Source organism: Gopherus flavomarginatus, chromosome 7, assembly GCF_025201925.1.
Source record: "Gopherus flavomarginatus isolate rGopFla2 chromosome 7, rGopFla2.mat.asm, whole genome shotgun sequence".
NCBI classification, from domain to species: Eukaryota; Metazoa; Chordata; order Testudines; family Testudinidae; genus Gopherus; species Gopherus flavomarginatus.
Genome location: NC_066623.1, coordinates 21,955,153 through 21,976,710, shown reverse-complemented (window position 1 = coordinate 21,976,710; position 21,558 = coordinate 21,955,153). Strand labels below are relative to the sequence as shown.

At 50.3% G+C, this 21,558-nt stretch overlaps 1 protein-coding gene across 3 annotated transcripts in view; it reads right to left on the bottom strand.

Annotated features, from left to right (window-relative positions):
• AFAP1L1 (actin filament associated protein 1 like 1) overlaps positions 1–19,137 on the bottom strand; it is a 55,645-nt gene extending 36,508 nt beyond the window's left edge. For 2 of the 3 annotated variants that reach the window (XM_050962614.1, XM_050962613.1), the window contains exon 1: positions 19,045–19,137. In XM_050962614.1, the coding sequence (XP_050818571.1) occupies positions 19,045–19,060 (16 nt within the window). In that variant the 5' untranslated portion in view covers positions 19,061–19,137. Of the gene's footprint in view, positions 1–8,248; positions 8,302–19,044 lie in introns of those variants that run through there. The other variant, XM_050962616.1, reaches the window with a different exon arrangement.
• Positions 19,138–21,558: the final 2,421 nt, after the last annotated feature.

Below are 21,558 nucleotides of genomic sequence, written 5' to 3'. Positions count from 1 at the left end.
TTCTTCAGTAGAGAGCACTTTAGAGCACTGCTATTTCCTCGGGGGAATTCCCACATTGCCGTGCCATAAAGGCATTGTTTGGTAGCAATTAGCAGCTGCTGGCCCTCCTCTGTCCCACACGCTGGCACAGGAGCAAGGTGCTGCTGTTAAGTGGACTCCCATCCAACCTGCAAAAAGCAGGGCACAGCAGAGCTTTTGCAGCAATTTCCGAACCAGTGGAGCCCCGAGGTGATTTGTTTCACATGGAAAGGACAGTGGCTGGACTCGTGGCACTGATCCAGACACATGGGCTGGTGAAACGATTACGTGATAAGGCCCAGCCACTTACAAGGACAGGTCCAGGCCACTGACAAGGAGTCTCAGTGGGTTAATGCACTGGCCTTTTGTCTTGGTTCTAATCCTGCCCAGTGGTCACAAGCAGGATACAGAGGCCCTCACCTGCTCCAACATAGGACAGGTGAGCATGGTGCCCCCTCTCAAGCCTGATTGGCAAGGGAAGAGCTGTAATGAAAGTTGATAAGAAAGCATCTCTGGAACCCCCTGCATCTTCTCTGCGCTTGGACCCCCAACCCCAAGCCTGCAGCACCAGAATCACCGAACTGCCAAGGCCCTGACGTCCTGTCCCTTCCTTCCTCTGGCTGGACATTACAAGCATTTCCTTCCGATCCCAGGTGAAGGCCAGGAGGGGGAGAGTGAGTGGGGGGGAAAATGATGACCATTGTTTGTAGCTAAAATAAAATACACACTTCCTGTTACTGTAGGCAGGGCCCCAAGACAATGCAGCTGCCAGTGGAGGGCTGTTTAGAGCAGCAAACAAACCAGCAACAAACAGAAACATTTATAGTTCTCCTGACCCTTGGAAAGCCATAAATAGGCAGGGAGCCCAGGGACAGCCCTGAAAGGGGGGGTGAAGATTGGGGAAGACCAGGGGAAAGGAAATTAGCTTGCTACATTTACAAAGGTGAAAACTCACCCCATTGGAATTTCTCAGCTGCCTGTATATGTAATGCACAGAGAGCAGCTCTGACAATGCAAGATTTATTGGCTTATCATTTATTCAGTGAAATGTGGCCAACTTCATCAGATAAATTATTCACAACGAATAATCCCACTGGCTCTGCACCACGGCTAGTCCTGAACAGACAGCCTGAGGGCCCACAGGGGATTCCTCACATTAGAAGCAGGTTCTCCTAACTCCTAGAACCCCGCCTGTCATGCCGTGCCCAGGTTTGGCTGTGCAGGCCACTTCAACTGTAGCTCACATCAAGACCGGGAGCCTGGTTTACTCCAGCCATGAAGGTAGGTCAGGACATCAGGGTTCTTCCCTACTGCTTTGGGACTTGCCCTTAGATCTTCAGTGTGCCCCTGGAGTCTGGACAGCTCCCCAGAGAAGAGTTATGTCTGTGACCAGGCAGGCCCCTGCAACATGCTCTCAGCAGCACTTACCCAGTTCTGCTGCCTGTCTCCCTCCCAACTTGTCCACAAGCCAGCATTCAAGGTCTTGTTTTTTCACTGTAAAATGCTGCGGTTGCTGGAGTAATTTGGTCAGGGCTCCTGCTCGTTCCCCATGCCTCTTCCATTCACCAGGTGCTTTCTTTTTGGTGGGGAAGGAGGTGGAGGGGGTGGAAAGCACAGGCCCCAACAGGCAAGGAAGTTCCCTGGCGTGTGGAAGCTCAGCTCTCCCACCATTGTTCCTTTGTATTGGCTGTATTATTTTGTATTTCCAGAAGAATTGCTATGAAGCTGAGAACCTGCAAAGTTTGCTCCCCCTTAGGCCTCTCCCACTGCCTCAAGGGAGGTCCATTGGCACATGCTGTAGTGGGGGATGGGTGTCCTAGGAGCATCAAGAAACACGGCAGCAAAGACGCTGAGAAACACAATGGGGAGAAGGAAGGACTTAGTGTGTGGTGGAATGGCAGGGGTCCCTGTGGCGCCTGCTCCCCACGAGCTAGCGCTCAGGCCCTTGGCCTCCACCCCTGATGTGGCTGCATTTCAGTGGTGATGCGTGCATGCAGGGTGATGAAGCACCTTGGGATGGACTCTTCTCTAGAGTGCGTTGGTCACTGACAAGCCCACTTAGGTCTTACAGAATGTTTCCAGAACTGAAGGCCTTGGGGATTCATGCAAGCCTAGTACCCATACTCTGACCCACCCACACTGTCTGGCTAGAGAACACCCCAAGCCTCCCCACCGCCATTATTCAAGTGCTGGATACGCTGACTGGGTTACTAGAGGCAGTTTGCCCTGGAAAAGCCTCTGCTAGGCTGAGGTACTCTGTGTATAGCCCCTGACCCAGACACAGTTGTTGCATTCTAGTGCCCAATTGCTGAGCTGGAGCCAATGCTCAGCTCTCCTAAAAAACCTGTCTCCACTCATCCCCACCCATGTGTGGATTGCAAGCCGCCTGACCTCAGATTGTCCCAAAAGGGAATTTACCCATCCCACCCATGCAGCAATCCTCCCTGCAGCCTCCCCAAAGAGTGGGGACTCTAGGATCATAGACTTGGCTTTGCCTTTCAGAACAGGTTAAAAATATCCACCACAAGCCAACATCCTGTGAATCAAAAGAGGGATGAGTGTCCCCCGTCCCATTGTGGTGATTAATAGATTTACCTGATAACCATAGAAAAACCAGCCTTGAAGGATTGACACGAGATCCACTCAAAGGTAGGGGAAAGGGGGGCAGTGTGGTCTCAGTTCACAACGTAATTACTAGGTGGCTTCTCTTTTTATACAGGATGAAGGAGCCTGCAGGTTTCAGAAAAGGTCCACTGGCTTCCTTGTCCTATGCCAGGGCAGGGGAAGATGACATGGAAGAGCCAGAGATTAGATAGTGAGAAGGCTGCACACACCAGCACTGACTTGTTGCTCCTTCTTCACCCTTGGCTCCAGCATGGATCGTGACCCACTGCTGAGAACAGCTGGCAGCAATGGGGTCCCCTCTGGGCCAGGCTGAAGTGCTAGTGGAGATGGACCCAGACCATTTTCAGTCGTGTTACAGCTGCCAGCATTGCTGGTTCCACTGTGTTCAAGAGGGTTTGGCTCCTGACTACAAGGCACCCATGCTGTTTTCAGCACTAGTTGAGGGGACGAGTCCCCCTGTTGATAAATGATTGCCTGGAATGGACCATTTTTCCTGGCATAAATAGGGCTTTTGCTAGGGAACTTGTAACACCTTATTAGTGGCAGTTCTCTCAATTACACAGGAAGATGCAGAGACCCTGGCCCTGCTTCTCAGTTATGAACTTGTAGCAGAAGCAAGGAGTGGGGGGCAGGGCAGTGCAAGGCAAAAGTGCAGGTGGGCCCTGGGAAGCCCCCCCCGCCACCGATAGCTGTCATTCAGTGTGTCCTATATGGCTTACACCCTTCCTCCCCCTGCCCCATTTTCTACACCAGGGAACAGCTCTACTATCAGCTCAGCCCCTCCACCAGCCAGCCAGAGGCCCACAGCACAAATGGTATTCTCAGGGAGTTCATCCTATCCCCTTTAAGAAGCCAGAGCAGCAAAAAAGGGGCCTCAGTGTAACAGGACAGGGCCTGCTACCTCCTGTTCATAAAACCAAGTGCATGTGTCAACGGTCCAAGACACAAGGAAGGGGCTGGAGGGAGAAGGAATCCACAATTCTCCATTACAGTAAGTGAGTCCAGCTCTGTTCAAGCTTATGAGGCACTTTGCTTTTAAGGTTGCCAACTGGCCCTTAGGAAGCAAAATACACATGTCTCTACCATGTTCTCTAGCTTGGCAGGGGTCAGACCTCAAGTGGAGAGAGCTGGAGTTACAAACCCTAACTGATTTAGCACAAAATACCCTCCCCTTTTTGGGCTCTCCAACAGCCAGAACACACTGGATTTAGGGTAAATCTACACAGCAATCGGGAGATTGGATTGCAGCATGTGTAGACATACCCGAGTTATTTTAGGTCTAGCTACCTCTAACAATAGCAGTAAAGCCACAGCAGCACAGGCTAGCTACTTGAGTACATAAACCAGGGTTCCTGGCAGGCTCGTACTCAAACAGAGCCTGAGTCGACACCCACATTGCTGCGGCATCACTGCTGTTTGAGTTAGCGGAGGTATGTCTACACGTGCTGCAGTCACATCTCTGACTGCAGTGTAGACGTACCCTAGAGACTGGGGTAGCTCCACTGGAGTCACTCCTGATTTACCCCAGCATGCATGAACAGACAATCAGGCCCTGACAGGTGTCTGCTGACCAAAGGTTTTATCAGCTGGCTCTTTAGCTCACACACACACAGTGGGGTTCACTACCTGGTGTTTAAATACTGTTTGTGTATACAAATAGTGAGGGAATAATTTAAAAAAAACAAAAAACAAAAAAAAACCACCAAACAACCAACAACAAAAACCCATTATGCTTCTTTCCTGTTCCCCATGGGTTAGAGTGACATTGGGAAAGCCCTGCAGGATGTGGGAGTGTCATGACACCACTGCTGGGCAGTTTGGAAGCATTTGCACCCCTCTTCTCCCCACTTTGCAAATTTTTGCTTTTGAGTGGTGCCAGATTATTGCAAGCAGCATAAAGGTGCTTGTGTTATCCTTTAGCTAATCACTTATGTATCTTCATCATTAAATGGATGGAAGCAGCCGGTGCATGGACCTCAAATCCACATCTAGTGACAGTAGGGGGAAAAAAAAACCACACACACCACTCCATTTGACTTTAGAGTAACTCTACTTACTTAGACCAGGGCTGGACGAGGGCCAGCCAATTCTCTCCCAGACTGAATTCTGTCAACTCTTTGCACCTCCAGAGGTAAATCTGCAGCTCTATGGCGGAGTTTCTGTTTTACCATCCCTTGCCCCACACACGAGCCCCTTCAGTTCAGTATTCAGACTGATCTCTCATTTGTGGCACGGCAGCTCCAATTAAGTCTGGAGTCATGCCAGGGATGCACTTGGCTGAAGGAGTGGCATGTTGACTAGCTCTCAATATTCTGGCTACTAGGATCATTTTCAAACAAATGAAACTCCAGGCCTAGAACATCTGGGGGGAGAAAAGTGCTGCTCTTCACAACAGCATAACCAAACAATGGCTCAAACCCAAGAGATTCAGAACTATACCCTGGCATTTCTAGTGCCTTTCTCTGAACTTGCTGGAAAACAAATGTCTTCCACTAGGTCACGTGCTTGTGGTTGTCTGCTTCTTACAGAGTCAATAGAAATGGGGGTGAGGGGATGGGTTATGGTCATGGCTGACCTGCGTTTGTTCAGTATACAGTCTGCACACGCAGCTAGTTTGCAGTTCCACATTCTATCTTGGGAGTTGCACAGTTTGTGCATGAGTTATGTGGCTTAAAGAAATGCAAAGAGCTGGTATCATAGAATATGAGGGTTGGAAGGGACCTCAGGAGGTCCTCTAGTCCAACCCCCTGCTCAAAGCAGGACCAATCTCCTGTCACCTGTAGGGTTCAGAATTAATATTCTATCAAGGTGAGATGGGACACTCTGTGCTGCTCCAGACAGATGTTCTGAGCTAAGAAACCCCACTGGGAAGTTTCTTCACAAGCACAAGGCCTACATTTTAAAAAAAGGAAAGCTAAAATTTTGCAGAATCAGAATCCACCAAGGAGGCTGGATAAATACCCAAACGGGAGCGGCCAGGAGTAGGACACCCCAACTAGACCAAAAAGCACTTGTAGCTTTTACCCACACAAAGCTTCGGCCCTAGAAAAGCCAGACTGAAGGCTCCAGCGTCTTACTTGGATGGGCAACATACCTTTCCTCATGCGAGTAGCCACACGGAAGTACTCCCTTCCAACCCTAATAATCCATGATTCTAGACAAGTCAATGGAACAGATCACATGCCTAGAGACTAACTGCATAAGCAAGGGTCTGCTCTTGCAGACCTTGACTGCAGCTTGGTTACAGAGTCAATTACTGTCATCTTTAGAAGTTAATTTGGAGCAAGACTAAATCTGAGACATTTTAGTGACTCGAGTCATTTTTCAACAAATGAAACTCCAGACTAGCAATTAGAGCAGGGGACTGGGAATCAAAATTGCTAGATTCTACACTGACTTCTGCCATTGGCTCAGTGTGTGAACTTGGGTAAGTCACACCCCCCGCCCCCGGTCTGTGCCTCAGTTTCCCCATTACTAAAAAGGATAATACTTTACGTCTCAAGGATGTTGTGAAGCTTAATACTCTTAAAATGCTTGGAGGTGTGTAGATGAAAGATCCAGGAGAAGCAGGGGCAGCTCCAGGCACCAGCGCACCAAGCACATGCCTGGGGTGGCAAGCCATGGTGGGGGGTACCTGCTGGTTGCTGGAAGGGCAGCAGTCAGGCTGCCTTCGGGGGCATGCCTGCGGGAGGTATGCCGGTCCTGCGGCTTCGGCTGCAATTCGGCGGCTGGTACGCCGAAGACACGGGACTGGCGGACCTCCAGCAGGCATGCCCCCAGCAGGCATGCCAAAGGCTGTCTTACTACCATGCCCGGGGCAGCAAAATACCTAGAGCCGCCCTGAGGAGAAGGGCTAATTCTGTATTTTCTAGGGTTCTCAAATTTGGTTGTTTTCACTGGCATGAGCATCACACATGCGGACAGTAGGAATGTGTGTGCACATGCACAGTTTCTTTAAAGTAAGATTTAATGGATGTTAACAAGAATAGCTAATAAAAGTGTACAGTGGTAGGTGGTGTGGTCATGTTGGTTCCAGAATATTAAAGGGACAAGGTGGGTGATGTAATATCTTTTACTGGACCTACTTCTGTTGGTGAGAGAGACGAGCTTTCCAGTTTATACAAAGCTCTTTCTTCTTCAGGTCTGGAAAAGGTACTTGGAGTGTCACAGCTAAAAACAAGGTGGAACAGATTGTTTAGCACAAGTAGTTAACACATGTCAAGGGACCATTTAAAGTGAAGTGGCCTGCTGACACCCCTCCAGTCATAGCGGGGAAAAAGAAGGAGGAGGCCGCTGGGGGTCATTGTTGGTTGGTTAAAGATTGTTGTAACAAGCCATAAATCCAATGTCTCTATTCAGTCTCAGATTTTTAGTTTCCAGCTAAATCATGAATTCAAACTCATCTGTTGAAGGTGTTGTGCAGGTTTATTTTGAGGAGGACAGATAGAAAGTGATTGCTTTGTGAAAAGTGTTCAACCACAGGTGGAGTGTTTTTCTCTTGTCATTTTCCTGGGTGAGCTCATTCAAGAGTCTAGCGTAGGGGTTGGCAACCTTTCAGAAGTGGTGTGCCGAGTCTTCATTTAGTCACTCGGATTTAATGTTTCATGTGCCAGCAGAGGTGAAAGTAAGCCGGACCACACCAGCTTCCATGGCGGGGATCGAAAGGGCTCTGGGCTGCCTGTAGCCTAGAGCCCTTTCGATCCCCGCCCCAGCCTGGCAAAGCTCAGGGTTCCCCACAGCGGCCGGAGCCCTGGGCCCTTTAATTTGCCCTGAGCCCCAGGGGGGCTCCTAGCCACCTCTGCAGCTGAGAGCCCCTGGTTGATTTAAAGGCCCTGGGGCTCCCAGCCATAGCTGATGCCCCAGGGCCTTTAAATCTTGAGAGGCACCGCCTCTTCCAGTTGAGGCCGCACCCCTCTCAGGACTCCAGTAGTACCGGTAAGTCCTGTAAGTTACTTTCACCCCTGCATGCCAGTAATACCTTTAAACATTTTTAGAAGCTTTTTCTACAAGTCTATAATATGTAACTAAATTATTGTTGTATGTAAAGTAAATAAGGTTTTAAAAATATTTAAAAAGCTTCATTTAAAATCAAATTAAAATGCAGAGCCCCTTGGACCAGTGGCCAAGACCTGGGCGTGAGTGCCACTGAAAAAGTCATGGCATGCATGCCATAGGTTGCCTGATCAGTGATTGTCTGATTTTCTCCAGATTAAAGGAGTGAAGTAGCCTGTTAAACACCTTTAACACAATCCCTTGAAATAGATGTTAACTACTCATGCTAAACTCTTTTCCACCCAGTATTTAGTCCACCTCATATCTGTCTACACTATGGACCTTACAGCAGCACTGCTGTACTGATGCAGCTGCACCGGTGTAAGATCTCCTGTGTAGCTGCTCTATGCCAGTGGGAGAGAGCTCTCCCGCTGACCTAATTAAACCACCCCTAATGAGCAGCGGCAGCTATGTCAGCAGGAAAGCGTCTCCCATCAACATAGCGCTGTCCACACTAGCACTTTTGTTGGTGTAACTTATGTCGTTCAGAGGGGTGTTCTTCACACACAAATTATACTGACAAAAACGCTAGTGTAGACACAGCCTCACCCACCTTGTCTCTCTAATACAAGAATACAGCTGCCTTCACATTGATTCAAAGAAGTGGAAAAGCCCCATTAGGTTACCTAATCCATCCTCTGCCATCAGATGATTGTTCTCGTCGATATAGTCTCCAGTGTGTAACAGAGAATAGCTGTATAAATTCAAAACATGAGCTATTCAGATAATTATTAACAGATCATTTAAACTCACACAAAAACATCCCCCGTAATTGAATTGGATACAAAAAATACATTAAACACACACAGCTAGATACACACGGGTTTGATGGTTGCTTTAGTGCTAGACTTTGTATTATAGACCTTGAAGTCTGAGGATGGGGAGGTGCCAGAGAAAGGAGAATATTAGCAGACTCTCTGAAAGGTTTGTGGTTTGTTACAGTTAACCAAGGAGAAAAAGCAAACTGAACTCTCCTGAAATGGAGAAGTTGCAGCTGTCGGTCCTCTGGTCAGAAGGGGGCTATTGCTTTGGATTTTCTTTGGCTTAGTAAAACAAAACAAAGAAAATAAAAGGCACCATGACTACTGCGTATATTCACAAACAGTGATGACATGCCTGACTGCCCCCTGCGGAATGTAGAACAGGTCTGATGTCCTGCTGTGGGAGACCCCTGCAGCTCAAAGCCATAGTGTGGCAAGTGACTCCATCAGTGTTGAACTGTCCAACTTTGATCAGTTCCTATACCAGCCTTTGCCCCCCTTCCCCCATCTGCGCCACACACACACACACCCCCCACAGAGAACCTGCATATGACCCCATTGTTTCCCAGCCTGGTTACAAACATGGTTCCAATCTGTGGTGCAGACTGGATGGTAACCACGGCCCATAGCTTTATAGGTACTTGAGACAGATTTTGCCCAGGTAAGGATTACGGGTTTGGATCACTTGATTAGAAACTCAAATCACAATCTCATTGTCACGGAGCAACGCCCCCCACTTTGTGATTTACCGTGACTTTTAGCCAGCCAGTAAAATAGAAGGTTTATTAGATGACAGGAACAGTCCAAAACAGAGCCTATAGGTACAGACAACAGGACCCTCTCAGTCAGATCCATCTTGGGAGGCAGGGAGCTTAGACCCCAGCTCTGGGTCACTCCCTCCATTTCCCTAGCCACCTCCAAACTGAAACTCTCCAGCCCCTCCTCTTGCCTTTGTCTCTTTCCCAGGCCCGGAGGTTACCTGATCTCTGTTCTCCAACACCTTTAGCTGGCACCTTTGCAGAGGAACGGCCCAGGCCATCAGTTACCAGGAGACAGGGAATCGGCCATTCTCTGTGCAGACAGCAAACTGGCCCTCTAGGGCTCTGCAACAACCACACACCCTTATCCCACCACCTAGATAAGTAAGAACTGCATAGGGGAAACTGAGGCACCCACACAGTATTAAAAAAACATTAACATTCCCACTTTGTCACACTCATGTACAGTGTAAATCTGGAGTAGTTCCATTGAAGTCAGTGGAGTCACAACAGTGTAAATCTGGGGCAAGAGATCAGAATCTGGGTGTATATTTACAACCACTCGCTTGAGAGCACTTCATGATGTCTTAAACAATGAATGAAGAGAGAGGGCTGAAATGCCCTTTTAAAGGAATAGCCAGCCAGGGTGCAGACCTGCTGAGTAATATATAAAAACAAACTTAAGACCAAAGGAGCGAGTGTTCAGATTACTCAGACCCCAGAGTAAATGCTCTTTTTCAAGCCAAATTCTGGCATCGGTCTCTTCAAAACAAACCCTATGGAGTGCAGAAAGCAGCGTTCGCCTGGCCTCAGTGCATGGCCCTCCTCTTAGTCAGGAGACAAGGAGATAAGGGCCCAGGATACCAGAGACTGGAGCAGGGAGCTGCTCAGTGGCACAGTTTTGGAGGGCAAGCCAATGCAGAGAGCCAGACTCCCCGTCAGGAGGGAAATTTCCCCCCCCCCCCCCCCCAGTCCCTTTCAAGCCCCCAATTAAAGCTGCCCCAAGGGACATGCATTTCCTGCACTGGGGTTTTCTTTCCTGAATTGGTGTTGATTTTGGGAAATGAAAGGATACAAATAGCTCATGAATAAAACCCACAGACGAGGAGGCTTCAAAGAGCCTCCGGGAAGCTGCAGCCGACCAGACAAGGACAGAGGTTTCCATCACCTCCTCTGGGAGGCAGAGGACTAACACGCACACAGGAAGGGCCCCGTGATAGGATAACAGCTATTTTTGCCTTTAAAGCACTCAGTGACCAGCTCCCTTGTGAGCAGTCACAACCCCCAGCCCAGGAAAGATGGGTCAGTATCCTTAGCTTCATTTTGAAGATGGAGAAACTGAGGCAGACAGCTGTGAGTGATACTTATACAAAAGGTTGGGTGGGAATTGCCATCTAACCAGCAATGCCCTCAAAGAAGTGACCTTAACAGAAACACTCTGGGCTCATCAGAAGATTTCACAATGGAGTTAAAACAAGGAGATACCCACTGGGCAGCTGGGTTACAGGAGCCACTGATAGGCTGCTGAGGATGAAAAGCCATCTCTATGGGCACTACAGGAATCTGGAGGCAACATCAGGAAATCCTCCCAGGCCGAAGCTTCCTCACTGCCAGAGCCATTAGCTCAGGATGCTGGGAGAGGATCCAAAATACTTGTCTTTACTTACCCACCTCTCTCAGAAACCCTTTGGCTCCACTGTGCCTCCCCCCACCCCCAATCAACCTCAAGCTCCAGGACAGCTAAGATCACTGCTAATTGTGTTCACTGTGGTGAAAATTCTGCACACTCAGCACTCCAAGGCTCAGTTACTCCAGCCAACATTACAGCTGGCCCCCTGGCATCACTTACTGCTGAACACTGCAGAGACAAGGGCACAGCCCCGACGGTTACCAAGGCACAAAGGTGGGTCTCTATGAAGTAGATCTCTAGAGATCCTGTAGGGCCTGAGTATCCTCTGGAAGGGGCTGGGGACCCTCCGCTCCTATTAAGTCAATGGGATCTGAAACCACTCACAACCCTGCAGGATTTAGCTCATATAGATGTCACACAATGTCCCAAAATGTTTAGGGCTAAATAATCCAGCTTCAGCAGAGAACAGCTGAGGAAAGGGGAAAATAAGACACAAAGAAAAAATATGTTTAGATTTGGTAGAGTCAGTGAGGGGACATGGGCTGGATCTCATTGTGGCTGGACTAGTCTCCCCATGAGGTCAGCAAACCCACAGAGTTTAAAAAACCTGCACCCTGGACAGTTTTGACATAGAACTTGAAACGCTGTGTGTGACTTGTCTGAGCACCACAGGAGAGCAGCACAGAGTGTCGGTGGCTCAGTGACCCTCAATAGCCCAGAGTGGGAGCGCCTTTTCTGAATTCTTTGCCAATCTCTGATTTTTCCCTGAAGCGAGGAGTTCCGGGTATACACTGAATCAGTTTAAAATAAATAAATAAAAACCAAGATGAAAAAGCTCTCCAAAGCCCCACTTTCTGTGCCTGGCAAAGGCTGGCACGTGCAGCAGGCATGCACTGCCATGGCACCCAACTAAACCATGTTAGCAAGTGACCAGGAGCCCAAGTGCTGCTCTTAGTTTGCACAACCTGGATCTAATTGCAGCACAGCCACCACAGCACCCTGCACCTTGATCCAAGCAGCTACTGAAGAGCAGGATGCCGTGGCGAATGTGTGCGGATAGCACTTTGCCCACTATCAACGCACAGCATTGGTGTTTTGCAGGGAGAGTTGACATATTAGAGCAGGGGTAGGAAATCTATGGCACCCACACTGCCTGGGTCCTGGCCACTGGCCCAGGGGGCTCTGCAGTTTAAAAACCTTAAGAAGATTAATTTAAAATTAAAAACCTTATTCACTTTACATACAACAGTTTAGTTATATATTATAGACTAATAGAAAGACCTTCTAAAAACATTAAAATGTATTACTGGCATGTGAAACCTTAAACTAGAGTGAATAAATGAAGACTCAGCACAGCACTTCTGAAAGGTTGCTGACTCCTGTATTAGAGGGCCACAGAGAAAGCAAAGCTGCATGCCGGGACAGCAGTGTGGTAGAAGGAGACTCTTCCATGAATGACTGTGCACACTGAAGGGATACCATGGCCTGTGATTTGTGCTCCCAGTAGGTTCCTTCCAGCACAGCTGAGAGCAGGATAAGGGTATTTTCTCAGCTGAGACCAGCCCTTCCCTTTCCGTCCATTGCGGAATGCCATCAGGAGAATCAGGTGCAGCATCAAGGTTGTGGATTTCCTATCAGCTTAACCCTTCCTGTGCTGGAGAGGACAAGCCAGCTTATAACATTACCCAGGGGAAAAAAAAAAACAAACAAAAATCGACACCTTACAGCCTTGGACATATGTGGAGATTTCTGATTGGCTGTCAGTGAGGTTGGGCAGGTTTACAGAAATTCTCAGATCCATTGTCTAAGTCTGCATTTAATTTCAGGACACAGTAGCCTGCTCAGGGGACAAGAATTGGGGCTGATGGGATGTGTGTGTGGTAGCTTCTATTCCTGACCACAGCAAGTCCTAGGCAGGTTTCTACCCCATGCTGTGTTTTCCCCATCTGTAAAATGATACTAGGCCTGTACAAAGTACCAGCAATGAAATTCAAACCCCTTGAAATGAGATGTTGTCACATTTTGGTTTATTTCATTCAGTTTTACCAAAAACTTGCAAAGTTCCAGGATTTTAAAAGTTCAAAAATCCAGAACCACCCCCAACCACAGACACTAGTTGAACCTTCCTTTCTAATGACTTACCAGGATGTTTCCCTGCTTCACTGACTCTTGATTAGCAAAAGATATTTGGTATCACCCAGCAGTCGGGTTCACTGCGGTTCTGCTTTCAGGACCGAGTGTGTGAAAACAATGCTGTTGGAGGAAGACGACCATGGCATTTGTAAGATTTCTAATTGCAAAATTCATTACAGCAAAGTTTAATTTTCACATCAGACTATATGAAACATCAATGGTCTCACTTGTTTCCAGCAGAAGCTTTTTTTTTTTTTGAGACTAATGTCATGAAAAGCAAAAATGTTGGGACCGCTCTGACTCAGAACTAAACTGCAAATACAGGGGAGTGGGAGGGTTGGGTTGGTGAACCTTCTTAAATACACTTATTTTCACACAGTCCTGGGCCATCCTTTCCTAGTGCCCAGAGGGAAGGCTTAGGTTTAAATGAAAAGCACTTTGAGCTCCTTGGCTACAGAAGGGCAAAAGGATTACAGTACTAAAGTCAATGCAGTCACCTTGGCCTCACGTTGTTATCCACCAGCCCCAGGTAGTATGGATGAGCTCTGCTCAGACTTTTTGCAAGCATGAGGGGGTAGTGCATGGAGCTGTCTGTTCGTGCCGTATTCCAGCACGGCTGGGCTTGCGTCATCTACTGCATCTGAACAACAGAGAGTCGGAGGGCCTTGACGCTAACAGCGTGCTCACTCTGGAGAGTATCATTTCCAGGTTACAGTGAGCTCTGGAAACTGGGCACGGTTTCCACACCACACTGTATGCAGGACAGCCCTCTGAGTGACAAGTTGCCTGCCCTGCAATAGCCTGTGGAGTGTGGAACAAAAACAGATATCCCTTGCCAGCGAAGCAGTAAAGTGCACAGGTCTGCTCGTGGCTTTTCCCCATCCCAAGTAGTCACTCTATTGATGTGAGGAGGCTGGCAGCATGGGATGGTATCACTCCAGATACCCAGACTGAGGTGCTGGGGAGGGAACCCAACCATTGGAGTCACAGCTGTTCCTTTTTACCCAGGATGGTCCTTTCTGAAGCTTATTTGAACTTAGTGCTCTAGCAAAAGGCACCCCACTCACGTCAGAAAACTTTGTCCTAACTAGAGCTAAGCCTAAACCGGAACTCCAGATCTAAACACCTCCACACCTGGGGCTCTGTCACATCTCTAGTTACAACCTCCTCTGATCCAGCAGATGCAAAGTAAGGAGCAGATTGTGACTCAGGGATCTGGAGCCAGAGGAGCTTGAACTCAGCACTGAACAGAAGCTAAGTGGCTGGCTGCCGCTGGCCAGTGCTGGGGTGGTATGATCCAGGCTTCAGGAGTGTGAGGAAACCTGGTGGGGCACTGGAAGGTGGAGTCCCTCCATGGAGGTGCAAGTCTACCAGTAAGCAGGGGCAGCCTCATGGGTGGGCAATGCAGGCAACAGCTCAGAGCACTGTGGCCAGGGGCACCATGGTCAAGAGCAGTGTTTCTCAATCTGAGGATCCCAACCCAACCCAAAAGGGTGGGGGGGTCACAAGGCTATTGCAGGAGGGCGGTCGGGAGAACGGCAGCTGAAGGCAGATCTGCTGCCAGCAGCAGCGCAGAAGTAAGGGTGCCATGATATTACAAAGACAGGGCACCAAAATACAAGCTCGCCCAGGGCACCGTTTCCCCTAAAGCCAGGCCTGGCAGGAAGTCTTGTTTACAGAATGAGCTACTGAAGTTATTGGAGATCCTGATGTCGGGGTGACTGGGGGCTCCTTGTTGCCTGCAGTTCCATTCACAATGCCTGCCCTATTACTGTCATCTTCACCTGGAATTGCTGCATTCCAGGCTGATGTTCTACGGATAGAGTGGTGGGGGAAAGCAGCATATGCAGCAATGGAAACCCACCCAAAAGGGCTTCCATTGCTCTTCTTTGGTTTGCACTGAGCTATAAAAAGCTGCTGCCTTTTAGTCCAGTAAGAATTACAGCAGCTTAGTTTCCAGAGGAAGGAATGGCTGCAATGTGGGGGAGAGCTCTCCACTTGCCTCGGAAACCAACAGCTGGGCTGATACGATATTTCTCACCCCCTCACCCTCTCCACATGCCCTTCTGCTGGACTGCATTTTAGTAGAGGCTGAGATTCCTGCAGCAGAATTTTAGGCAGCAGATCAAGTATGATCCAGGGTCCCTCCCACCAAGCCCAGTGCTTCCTCGTTCCTGTGGTGAGATGAAGTCAACTTTAGCCCTGGTGTATCTCCATTGCTGTGAGTGGATTTACACCTGGAGGAATTTGGCCTGAGAGCTGGAATTTTAGAGAAGCCAAAGAGTCAGGAAAAAGCAAGTAATGGCAAGAAGCAATGGGTCCATGAGAGCTGTAGCCATAACTATCTAACACAATGCTCAGATTAGTGGCTTGAGCGGGCCTGTCTCTTGTTAAACTAAATGGCCCCCTCCCCACACCACTCATGGCTTGTTGCTAAAGGCTCAAAAATCGGAACTTGTCAATAAGGGAGATCAGTGCAAACACAGGCATGCACATGCAGAACATTATTACACAAATCACAAGAATTTTCAAGTCCCACTGCTCAGGAGCTTACAGGAGGGAGCGGGAAAGCTGGATCTTTCCCTGGGGACAAGAGTTTTTGCACACTCTCACTTGCAAACCATTCATCTCACCTGAAGAATGAAATGCAGTAGGGCTAAGGGCCAGAGAAACACTACGCAGGGATAAGGGGCAGAGCATGTGTGGTGTGGAAGTAACACTGGATGTGGCTAGAGGGCAAAACATAGGCAATGCAGGGGGGACATGACTTTTCTATCCAGTGTGAAGGACCCAGCCCTGCAGTTAGGAAAGGGGAGCCCCAGGACACATCTGAAGTTTCTCTCCAGTCACTGATGCTCCTTCCAGAAACCACACAAAGCAAAGAGGGCTCCCAGAGACTGCAGATGATAAACAGAAGGGCAGCAGGACATTTAGATTAGCACAGAGCAGCTCGGGTGCCAATGGCAATTTATTGTAAACACGAAAGGAGAGAGTGTTATTGCTGCTGAAGTTACCATAGAAGGCACCTAGGAGAGAAAAGCAGCAAAGCAGAGCTCAGCACAGGCAGACCTCAGCCCTTACTTGAAGAGTCACAGCTGGTCTACACTGAAGAGTTATATCGGCACAGCTATGTCTCTCCATTAAACAGCCCTTAGCACAAGCCTCATGATGAGTCCAAGTCAGCTAGCACAGGCCAGCCATGGGTGTCTAATTGCAATGTAGACAGACCCTCAGAGCACCCAACTGGAAATCCATCTTAGTAGGGAGCCCCCAGGATGCTGGCATTTCAGAAATAATCAGCCATATTTTTAAGAGGCCACTGATTACGAGTGCCCGTTCTGAGATGCCTGAGAATCAGGCATCTCAGGTGTCTCAAGTTGAACACCCAGGATCAGCAGCCTCCTTTGGAGGCTTTGTGCATCAGCCCTTTAATTTGTTAATCTGCTGGTCACAGGAGTGCAAATATTAACACCCAGCACAGGGGATACAGTGGACTCCACTGAAATCTGAAATGAGGATAGGGGAAATTTAACTTTTTTTTATTCTAGCTATGGCTTCACAAACCCAAATAAAATGGCCACACACAAGAAGTTACAAGCACAGTGTCAGCTGCATATACCTCAACCCCTTCCTTTCCTGTGAGGTTAGGATTAGCCCCATTGCACAGGTGGGGAAACTGAGGCACAAGTAGCAACATGACTCTTCCCCCAATTTCCGGAGGAAGTTAGGATACAGAAAGCTCTGCCATTGATTCCCAGTTCCCTTATCTGACTCCCTAGACAGACATGTGTCCAACTGGCCAAGGAATGATCCCTGAGCACCAGTCTCAGTACTGTCCTGATCACCACACACCTGGCAAGACTCCCTCATCTGAGAGAGCACCCTCGACCCAGCTGTGAGAAGTGGTCCCAGCCCCTTCGCTGGCTAGGGCTTGTATCTATGCCAGCTGGCTGTGTGGCAGATAGGGTGACCTGTGTTAGTTAATGAAGGAGAGGGCTCTCGGCCTTCCCTTCAAGCCCCATCCTTCACGGTAGATAGGCAGTCAGCTCTGAACACTGAGCTACCTTGCAGTGAAAAAATAATAAATCCCCACACACACTTCCACTGAGGAAACACCACCCATCCTTTTACATAAAGGGAAGGGAAACACTTGACCCTCAGAAGATTTGTCTGCTGCTAATGCAGGGCTGACAAGCCAGCTCAGAGCATTCCCACTTTTCATAGCAGAAGTGACCCCTTTGGGTGGCTCATTCTCCTAGTCTCTCCTTCATCCCATTGGCCATGTACCAACGCTCTACAAAACACTAACAGTGCTTACATTAGAGTAATCTCTCCTTTCTAGTCCAGGGATGTTCCTCCCAGATCTAAAAGTTGGGATCTTCATTACAAGTTGCTGGGTCTAGCAGGTTTATTTATAACTACAAATCAAAACCATGTAGCTAAGTGAGATTGGCTCCATAGACAGATGCAGGAATGTGTATACATAGAGGTGGTATGTACAGCACTTCCAGACAGGAGCAATAACACTCGCATCTGACAGCTACCCACACCCCTGCTCTGTCTTGGGCTAGGAAGCACCTTCCACAGATGGTCTTGGGTGGCACTTCTCTCCTGGGCTGATTTACTCAATGCAGGAACACAATCCTATATTACACTTGAATATAATTATTTTCCTTATTCATCCCTTAAAGTGTTAAAACACTTAAAAAAAAACTAGGCTACTTTCCATCATGAATTTCTCCCATGGACCCCAAAGTCCAACTTTTGTTTCTAGTCAAGGTTGCTCTCAGCTTCTCCAGCACTAGAATGGTATTGTGATATTTGTATTGCAGACACTAAAAGGGGTTCTTAGTTAAAGGTGCTGGCTCTGTAAGTTACAAAACACTTCAAGGAAACATCCCTATTGATCTCAGGTTTTGTTAAAAATACATACAGAGCCTGAGCCAAATCTTGAAGTCCTGCTCAGGCAAGAAATTCCCATTGACTGCAATGAAGGTTTTGTTTGAGTAATGCCCGATTTAAGCCAATGTAAAGAGCCTCACGATTTGGACCCCTTAATTTGGGGCTACATTTAGTCCAACAGCCTCCCTTTAAACAAAGCCCAGTAACCTTCTGGCACGCAGAAGTTGAGCTGGTTTACAATCCACCCTGCAGGGAGAATGTAGGGCCCACGACTCCAACACAGTCATGTAGCTCTTGACCCATGAGCAGCCCCACTGACCCCAGCGGGACCACCCCAGTCAGCAAACACCCCAGCCGCTGGGCAGCACTTGGCGAGACAGAACAACGCCGAAGGATCCAGCGCTAGGATTAGCGAGGGGGCAGCACAAAGCACATGTCGAAGAGCACAAGGCCATTCCGTGCACAGGTGCCACGCAGCGCCGCCTGGCCGCAGGGCCGCAGGGACACTGCTAGGGTTTCCCAGCCATTCCCGGGGCCCTAGGAAGCGCCTCAGCAACGAGAGACAAAGACAACGGGTCTGCTGCCGCGCCAGGCGCTTCAGCCCCCCTGGAGTGACAGCCCCCCCACAGCTCTCTGGCTGCAGCCCCTGCTGCCAGCCCAGGCACCGCTTGCTGCTGCCCCAAACATGCACTGGGTCCCGGTCCCCTGGGACAGGACCCAGCCTCTCAGAAGACCCTGGCGAGTCCCCCAAGGCGGATGTTTTTCCTAGGCTCCCGCACACAATGGGCTGCCCCCCAGCCCCGCCGCGGAAAGCAGCGGTGGGTGTGGCAAGGCCCTTTCGGGCCAGGGATGGGAGAGGATCGGACCCTGTTCTGGGTAGTTATACCCTGGCCTGCCCCTCGCTAAATCCCGGGGGTTCTTCCCGAGCTGGTGCAGGCACCTCCCAGCCCCTGGACAGCAGGAGCTGGGCCAGGCGCACGCCGCGCTCAAAGCGAGGAGCAGGCAGCGGCGCCCAGCGCCGTGATCCCGCCGGCGGCCGGGCACTAGGCACCGGGTCTGTCCCCGCTGCCCCCAGGAGAACCCACCGCAGCGCCCAGCCCGTGCGGGGAAGCGCGATCCCAGAGCCAGGGCTGCCCGGGCACAGCCCCGCACGAGCCGCGCTTACCGCTCAGCCTGTCCATGTTGCCGGCGGGTGGACGGGCGCGAGGCGGCAGTGCGGGGCGCAGGGTCCCGGCCTGGAGCGCCCGGTGTCCGGCTAGAGGATGCGCCTGTCTCGCCTGGTACAGAGACGTCAACCTTTAAACCAGCTGCCCCGCCCGCCCTGCGCTTCCCCGGCTGGGTGCGGGGTCTTAGCGCCCGCCCAGGCCAGGCGCCGCCGTACCAGCGGCACGGCCCTGCGCTAGGCTCAGCTGGGAGGACACCTCTGCCGCCTCCTGCCCCTGCTCTCCCCCCGAGCCAGCCCCCGCCCCGCCCACCTCTCCGGACCCCAGTCAGCCCCTCGCCTTGCCCACTGCTCCTGCCCCCACATTTCCCCAGCCAGCCCCCACATCCAGCCCCCCCACCCACTGCTCCTGCCCCCACATTTCCCCAGCCAGCCCCCACTTCCAGCCCCCCCGCCCACTGCTCCTGCCCCCACATTTCCCCAGCCAGCCCCCACATCCAGCCCCCCCCGCCCACTGCTCCTGCCCCCACATTTCCCCAGCCCGCCCCCACTTCCAGCCCCCCCGCCCACTGCTCCTGCCCCCACATTTCCCCAGCCAGCCCCTCATCCTGCCCACCGTTCTTGCCTCCCCCCTGCCAGCCCCACACTCTCCCAAGCTTCTGCCTCCCAAGGTCCACCCCACAGCCACACCTTACACCCACATACCTCTTTCTCCCCCACAGCTAGCTCCTCCCTCCACCCACACGCTCCCCTCACACCCAGAGCCTCACCCCAGCCACCCAGCTCTCCTGTTCCCCCCTTGCCTCTGAGCCAGCACCACCTCACCCACCCCAGTCTCTCACCAGAGATGCCTAGGCACTGTGCTGCAGCACCCTGTTCCTCCATTCGCCACACACGCACCAGATTTTCTCCCCCTCCCCAATACCTGTCCACCAGCAAAGCTCAAGTGTGGTGGGGCACTGAGCAAGCCAAGAGGAACACAAGCAAACCGCAGCTCAGGCAGAGCTGAACAACAGGGGATATTTTTAACAAAAAACACAACTCTTCTCTTGTTTCCGGAGTCAGCACTTTTACTGTAGGTAGCCTGGCTGAGGATCTTGGGGTGAGTGCGAGTCTGCGTGGGGTGGAGGAAAGCTGAGTCTAAAATGAGGGGCTGTGATCAGGATGTTATCCCCCTGCCCTTACACTAATCCCCCAAATACACCCCCTTCCCCATTTCTATAATGACAGGAGCCAGGCTTTCCTAGCCTGAGAAATAGGCCAGCTTTCAGCTCCCAGGTGAAACCCTAATCACTCTCCTTCCCCTCTGCTGTGCTTCTGTAACTCCCAAGCTGCTTTTCCTTTCAGGGTTCTGGGGTGTTGCCCTTGTACTCGGGATCTTGCATCACAGCTGGGGTGACAGGTGACACCTCACATGGCAGGGAGTAAGCATCTGTCGTAGTAGAATTCCCATAAGTACACAGTCTGTGTGGGAGTGAAGCCTGAGGGGTTCATCCTGATCTGGGCTGGGAATTCGTCACCTGCTTATCTTCTGCTGGCTTTATAGGAGGGATCAGGGTAGGGTATGTTGTTGATAATCACTGAGACTGAACAGACACACCTGGCAATGCTCCCTTAATGCTTTTGTGAGGTTCAGGGGTGCAAGGAGTAGAGGTCACGTCAGCCCTTAGCCAGTAACACTGACACTGCTGGGCTCCTACCTGCACAGGCAAAGGGGCTGACATGTTTTGAGTCCACCACACCCAGGTGTGTGTTTGAGGAAAGGGATTTGCACTGTTGTCTACCCAGAATACATAAACATGGACAGTGTCAGTGGAAACTCCCCCCCCCCCCCCCCAACACTGTCTTCCCTATGTTTCAAAGTGATTCTGGAAATACTAGCTCTATCCAGAGAAGTTCAGACCCTCAGGTCTGCTGGTACCTCAGCCTCTCTGCTGAGATTGCAAACATGGGGGCCAGTTAGTGTTTCTCTTGGCAGTCATTTTCATGATGTGCACATTTGTCTGCAGAGAACTCCCAGACTCACAGCACAGGACCTTTCAGACCCTTGTGACTTTTTAGCACTACTACTCCAGGACCAGAGCTGAATGAGTGATGCAGAGACAAATAGCTCTATAGCCCATTAGAACCCCCAAGAGCCAACTAGCCCCCAGGAGCCAGCTGCCTTCCTAGACATGCTCCTGGGAACCCAGATTGGTTTCTTTTCTCAGAGCACATTGGGTTTGCTGCAGCTAAACTGCAAATAGATCTTTTCCTCCAATTCAAATTCTGGTTAGTGGTGGAGGGCACACTCAGGCCACAGCCTTCAAAGCAACTATAGAAATGGCCAGCTGGGCCCAGACGATCTTGTGGTTGTGGCCTGCAAAGCACTAAAATTAGCAGATTAGAACCAGCCACAACAATGGTCTTCGTGGAAAGGTTTTAATGCCTCCACCTCACCCTTCTCCTTGTGGTGGCTGAGCTCCCAGGGGAGCAGAGCATAAGGCAAACACTACTTGCTGCAGGGATTGGCTCCTT